The sequence below is a fragment of the Aythya marila genome (assembly GCF_965140915.1).
Source record: "Aythya marila genome assembly, chromosome: 9".
NCBI lineage: Eukaryota > Metazoa > Chordata > Aves > Anseriformes > Anatidae > Aythya > Aythya marila.
Genome location: NC_139050.1, coordinates 3,832,462 through 3,839,189, shown reverse-complemented (window position 1 = coordinate 3,839,189; position 6,728 = coordinate 3,832,462). Strand labels below are relative to the sequence as shown.

The 6,728-nt window shown below is 42.6% G+C and overlaps 1 protein-coding gene across 1 annotated transcript in view; it reads right to left on the bottom strand.

Moving 5' to 3' along the window:
• Positions 1-4,460: 4,460 nt before the first annotated feature.
• Positions 4,461-6,728, bottom strand: part of COL4A4 (collagen type IV alpha 4 chain) — a 70,117-nt gene continuing 67,849 nt past the window's right edge. Inside the window, exon 47 of the mRNA XM_082767274.1 lies at positions 4,461-6,123. Coding sequence (XP_082623400.1) covers positions 5,860-6,123 — 264 coding nt within the window. The 3' untranslated portion in view covers positions 4,461-5,859. The remainder of the gene's footprint in view (positions 6,124-6,728) is intronic.

The following is a 6,728-nucleotide window of genomic DNA, read 5'->3' as shown; positions in this document are numbered from 1 at the left end:
CGTGGTTTGTTTCCTGAGTTTGGATCTTGGTGATGCTTAAAGAATTGGTGAGGGTGAACATTGTGGTCTCGTGCTGTGCTAGGGGGCTCGCATGGTCGTTGTAAGCTGGCTATCTCCAGCTGTGTGTTGGGAAGAGTTGGCATGAAATCAGATCAGAATCAGTTTTTCTTCAATTAATAGTGTACTTTAAAGCTTTAGGGACATCTTTTTAATAAAGGAAACAAGACTCGGGTTGACAGGTAAGAGACATACCCATCAACTTGCACCACTCATGTTTTTTAAATTTACCCCAAACACAGGCAAAACCCATTTAGACTACAAGACTTACATATTTTTTTGACTATTTCACTGGTGCTTACGAACCAGCCGATGTAGGAAAGAGTTGTTTTGGTTAAGAGTTTACACTGGAAGAATTCCTGGAACAGTTTTGCCTAAATTTGTTGCATATAGCAGTGCAGTTCTGGGAATGAGTCTTTAAGCATTTTTTCTGATCTAGGAATAGACAGACTGCTGCTGCTCCTGTTCCTCTCCACTGGTAGCCTGACAAAGCTTTATCTGCTGCCGCGGCCATGTGCCAGTAAACTCCCGGTGAGCTTTTCAGGAGGGAGAACAGCTGTGCTGCTGGCCCTGCTGACCCAGACCCACAGCAGCCTTGTCCCCAAGAGCAGGTTCTGTAAAGATAACCTCGTTGGCACTTCCACACAGCCATAGTTAAACTACTGAATTCAATGGGACTTCACATAAACATGCATCTAGTTTTTATCTTACCAGCACTGGGGGACAGCACAGTCCAAATGAAATCCTGTTCCAGATGGAAAAAGCACTTGCAGACGTTTTTTAAAATAAAATCAAGTACGGGAAGCCTGTTCCCTACTTCTTGTGCCAACTTTCATCCGACTTTGTTTTCCACATCCTTTATTTTTCTGAAGATTTCAGCATTGTAATTTTGCCTGGTCAAAGGAATAAAATCAAAGGGCTCAGAAAGCTTCCTAGCAATATAGATATCTGTAACTCGACAGGTATCTGTCTATAGACATCTGTTAACTTGAAGAGGAGGGAGTAGAAGTGAAAACCAGCAGAGGGAACGCCAAGGTCAGAGGAAGAGGAGGTGGCGCTCTGTGGGGCACAGCCCTGAAGAGCAGGCTCTGCAGCCCACAGAGCGCCCACACCAAGCGCAGGTGCCCCAGAAGAGGCTGTGGTCTGCAGAGGAACCCATGCCAGAGCAGGTACAGTGCCAGAGGACCACGGCCCATGGAGGTGCAGTGTCAGAGCACGGAAAAGAGAGGAGAAGCGGTGGAGAGGAGCTGCCACCTGTGTGCCAGGAGCCCGTGCTTTGTGCTGCCCGTTGCCTCACTGACAGGCCTGAATGCCATCTGTGGCACTAGCAGGGATGCAGGAGAGGAGTCTGGAATTCAGTTAGGCCTGGGAAAATGGGTGGAAAAAAGTTTGCCATCTTGTTTCCTGATACACAAATCAGTAATTACATTTTTAAGCTGATCGGTGATGAATTATTTACGCTGCCTAAGCTGAGTCTATTTAGCCTGCAGCAGTACTCACCAAGGGATGTCTGCGATCAGCTCCGCCAGGCATCGAGGTAGTCCTGGCACTAGGGCACCTGATGATCAGGGAGCTCGGTCGGGCCCATGGAGCTGCACGTAGTAGGAGGCTGCACCTTGGGGTCTGCTCATGGAGGTAACAGCCCCAGGTGGGCTCTGTGTGGAGTTTAAGTGTCTTCTGGTACCTCATTCTGATACCCGGTTTTGGCATGTCAATTCTGGACTTCCGCTACAGGGACTTTATTTCATGGAATGAATTTAAAGTATACTTTAGAGAACATAATTTTTACAATATAGCACAGTTGCGATAAAATGAGTGATAGCTGATTTTGGTTTTGCTTTAGTTTCCCCATGCCTGCATGCTTTCTGTACAGCAAAAGAAGAAATTCACTTGAAAAGACATCGTCAGTACTAGGCCTGTGCATTTCTTTCCCTTTCTAGTGAAAAACAGCAAATGAAGCAGAAATGGCCACATGTTAACAGTTTTTTCTCTGCCACATGGGCAAATGGGTGTCGTGGTTTGCGAGGGCGGCAGGAAGGAAAACTCTCATTGTCACTCAGGGGTTGTGAATGGCTTCACTCCAGGGTGGTTCATCCTGGCTGGCTGTAATGCTCAGCACATTGCCAGCATCGCGTTCTGTAGTGCTATTAATGATCGTGTGCTCTGTAGGAAAATATTTGCTTCTCTATGGGGCCTACACAAGATCCAAAGCACTTGAATGCAACAGTGAGTATTATGTGGATTATAAGGACTAGAACAAGGGTGTTCCCTTAGAAGTGTTACAAATAGTTTCAACTATACACTTTTACATATAATTTTATAATTAGATCCCACATGAGTAATTTACCTAATTATTTTCTGTGTACAGTCACTGGACAAATGATTGCAGGAGTACATGCTGCTTTATAATTTGGTCTGTCTTATTTGCTTTATAATATTAAGCAATTTATTTGCAACTTCATTTGGAATTAGTATCACATTTGACAAATGCCTTAGCTAAGCACGACACAGGAGCTTAGGCAGCTATTGGGTATTCTAAGGTGTTGGTAGTAGCTTGAAATACATCTCTGATATAGTGTGCTTCTGTAGAAAATCGTAACACGTAACTAGCACGTGCAAGAACTGCATCAAAATCATAGAAAAACATGATTGTTTTACGTCGTGTTTAAAATCTAACAAGATGGCAGAGAGACGGCTTATTTAGGTGCCAGGCACCATGCTTGGGCCATAATGACCTCTTGCAGTGGTGTAGGCTTGGTGAAGAGGGGCTGGAAAGTTACCTGGAAGGGCCTGGGGTGCTGGCTGACATCCAGATGAACGCAAGTTAGTGGTGTGCCCAGGTGGCCAAGAAGGCCAGTGGCATCCTGGCTGGTACCCGGAGTGGTGTGGCAGCAGGCTGAGGGAGGTGGTGTCCCTCTGGGCTCGGCACTGGTGAGGCTGCACCTCGAGTCCTGCACTGGGCTGTGGGCCCTGACTAGGGGAGGGCACTGAGTTACTGCAACGCGTTCAGAGAGGAGCCGCGAGGGAATTGCCATGTTTTCATGGGAGAAGAGGAGTCTGAGGGGAGACATCATCGCTCTATACCTGGAATAAGCTGCAGCAAGAAGGGTGTTGGTCTCTCGTCTTGGGTGACAAGTGATAGAACGTGAGGAAGCAGCAAGGGGAAGTTGAGATTTGATATTGGGAAGAATTTGTTAATGGAAAGGGTGGTTAGGCATTGGAACAGGCTGCCCAACGATGTGCTGGAGTTGCCATCTCCAGAGGTATTTAAGACACATGGATGTTGTGCTTACAGCCATTGTCAGCGGTGGATTTGGCTGTGCTAGGATGATGGCTGGATTTGATTATCTTCAGGGTCTTTCCCAACAAAAATGATTCTATGGTTCAAGATTATTGGGTCTTTGATTCTTGCAGATGTTTTTAAGACTTCTTTGTACTACTTCAAGTTGGAACTACATTCAAGTCCATCCAATCCAATTTCATTCCATTTTACATCTTTGACTTATTAACTCAAAGCTTTCAATAATGTAGCGTATAAGAATTTCTTCGTTATTTACCTAAATGCAGTTAGTGCCATAAACCACACTGTAAATACTTCTAGCAAAACGAGTGCCCTTTTCCAGTGCCTCTGACCTGAAAAGGGGATGCAAAGAAGTAACAGAGAAGCTGGTGAGTACTGCCAGGAAAATCTCCTGAGACATAGATGTGGAATTCTATTTATCCATGGAAAAAAATGATATCACCTGAGGAAAATTGTATGTTCAGCTGCTACCAATTGTATGCTGAAGCTACTAGCTCAATGTGGTTTTAGAGGTGACCTTTTTAGAAATCCAGTTTGCACACCTTATGGGGTAGGTGACTAGGGCACAGAGCGACCCTTCACATACTGCTTTCTTCTCAGGAATAAGCTCTGAAGTTTCTCAGCACCTTGGAGAGTCGCAGCCTTGGTTTTCACTTCTAAACCAGAAAGCTGGTCTTGTGTCTGTGGGATGCTGTCTGAAGCAGGAGGGGATCAAATTCTTTTGCAGATTGGTCCCTCAAAAAAAAAAAAAAAAAGTGACATGCCAGATTTGAAAGGAAGGGCATGCAGCTATGATCACTGAGCCGTGAACTGAGAGGTGTGCCCTGTGCTAGTGGGCCTCCAGGACCCCAAAGGGCAATGTTTCCCTAGCCAGGTGGATATAGAAATGTGTCCCAAGAAGGCTCTTTACCCTTTCCCAGGTGAAAGAGCAGGAGAGTTGACCACCACAGCAGATCAACGTGTTTTGGGTGGCTTTGTTGGAAAGGAATTGCAGCCTGATGTGTTTACACTTGAATGGAATTACTCTGGTTTATTTTTCTCTGGCTGAGACAGGAAAGTCTGTTTTTCCCACTTTTTGAGTTTGTGTATCCAAAGTTGAAGCTGGCTGCTCAGCCGATTGTGATGGCTTCGGAGGGAGTTTTCCTGGAATAAGGATTTCTGGATGATCTTAATCTGTTTGAAAATCCTTCTGCTTGTGTTCTCTTAATAAACACAGTGAAATGAAAAGTACTGAAAAAGCATTTTATTCCATCTAGTTTTTTCTTTTTTTTAAAGAAGGCTTGTTTAAATGATAACAGCAGCATTTGTGGCCCTTCTGCACGAAGTGAATTTTCAGTCTTTAATCAGTGAGTTCAGTAGTTTCGCTATAATTTAAATGTGCATTTTTATGGTTTTATAGCAGAATTAAGAAGGTAAAGAGGAAATTATTTATTTCATAAGGTGATCAGTGCTTTAACTCATAAAATTTCTAACAATCACTGTTTCCAATAATAAAAAACATTTAGAGCTATGATTCCATAAGACTCTGAAAGGTGACAAGTTATTTTCAGTAGTATATTTACCAAAAGAAAAAAAAAAGGCAAAAAATTGATAATCTTCAGGTTTAGACAACTGTCCAAAGACTTATATTCATCACACGAGTTCACTCATTTTATCACCATACTGAAATTTCCTTTCAATTACTATTAGAAACTGCTTTGTTTTCTTCAGCTTCTTGGATTGGAGCTTAATTTAATGCAACTGCTCTTAGAAATTAATCGCAAATATAAATATTGCTTTTTAAGGTTTCATTATCTCAGCTAATTTTATTTTCTTACATAATCTGCTGTCAAACGGATTTGCAACTTTGTTGCTTATGAAAGATCAGTTAACAGTTCTTTCACAGTTTTGTTCAATACTGCAACAGTGAGACTTTGATCTTCATTGTTTTTATTATGTGTAAGAATGTATTTTAACAATTACTTTTTCCCCTTCCCTCAGAAAAAGCTTGTGCAAGCTTCTTTAGCTTGGGAGATTCAGCTACAGGGCTTTAAGACATTTATGTGTTTGCACATCTGTATTTATACATCTTTTAAGGGGTAATTATTTATACTAAGCCACATAAATACCTATACTCCTTCTGTTCTAAATGCCAATTCTAACAGAAAATCCATTGTCTTGCACAATCATGTATGTCTAGTTGGTATTCCAGACTTAATTCAGCCTTCCGAGTTCACCTTGTTGCATGAATATTATGGTACTGGACTCCAGTGTAATACAGCTTTTTTCCTTTTTTTTTTTTTTTTTTTTAAATTACGCTCTTTACACTGGATTTCACTATCTGTTGATGTGTGCACAGGGTGGATGAGACTCAATAGATGCATCTTTCCATCTTGGATGTCCATTCAAGCAAAAAGAACAGAGCTGCAGCTTAAAAATATATTCACATATTAAATACTGCTTAACTCTTTAGCATGCTTTTCCTTCTGCATCTTGCTCTATCTGTTAATTTGTTTCACTTGTTAACCATGCTTCAGGCAGACTTGACATCTACTGATTTTTTTCCTCTGCTCTTGTCCCTCTTTAAGAGTTCCTGACAAGGGGGCTGATGCAAACTGCAGTTCAGGCATCACTGTTGTTAGCCAAAAACTGTACTCATTAGCAAAAAACTGACAAGTTCCCCGCTGACCCTGGCATTCAATGAATGGTGCTGATCTGAAGTCTTCCAAGCAACTTCCAGGTGACATAAGGGACTGTCCACCACCCTGATCACCAGATCCAGTGTGCTGAAAGAACAATTTAAGAACTTGATAACTGTGCATGAAAAGTAGGTAAATGATGTTAAATCATTTTATGTCCTTTTTTTTTTTCTTTTTTTTTTTTTTTTGCTTTAATTGCTTTTAATTACACTATCTTTGGTGATCTCAGGTTGGAGTAAACTTCCTTTGCCAGAGAAAATCTTAATTTCAAAAGTCTGGCACCAGCTCTCTTATTTTCCTGGTATTTATCAAGCTGAAGAAAACAGTAATCCCAGGTGGATTCCAAATGGTGCGGTTCAATCTGAACTGCCTCTAACGTGACTAGAGGACAGCACTGAAAAGACTTGGACCTCTAATTCATAGAACCACAGAATGGTTTGGGTTAGAAGGGACCTTAAAGCCCACCCTGTCCCAACCCCCCTGCCACAAGCAGGGATGCCTCCTACCAGCCCAGGCTGCCCAAATCCCATCCAGCCTGGCCTGGGGCACTGCCAGGGATGGGGCATCTGGGCAGCCTGGGCCAGGGCCTTACCGTCCTCATGGTAAAGGATTTCAATTTCTTTGCAACGTTAAGAAACACGTAGCTTAACACTATGACTTTAGTGTATATATGCTCATGTGCCCAGACTTAC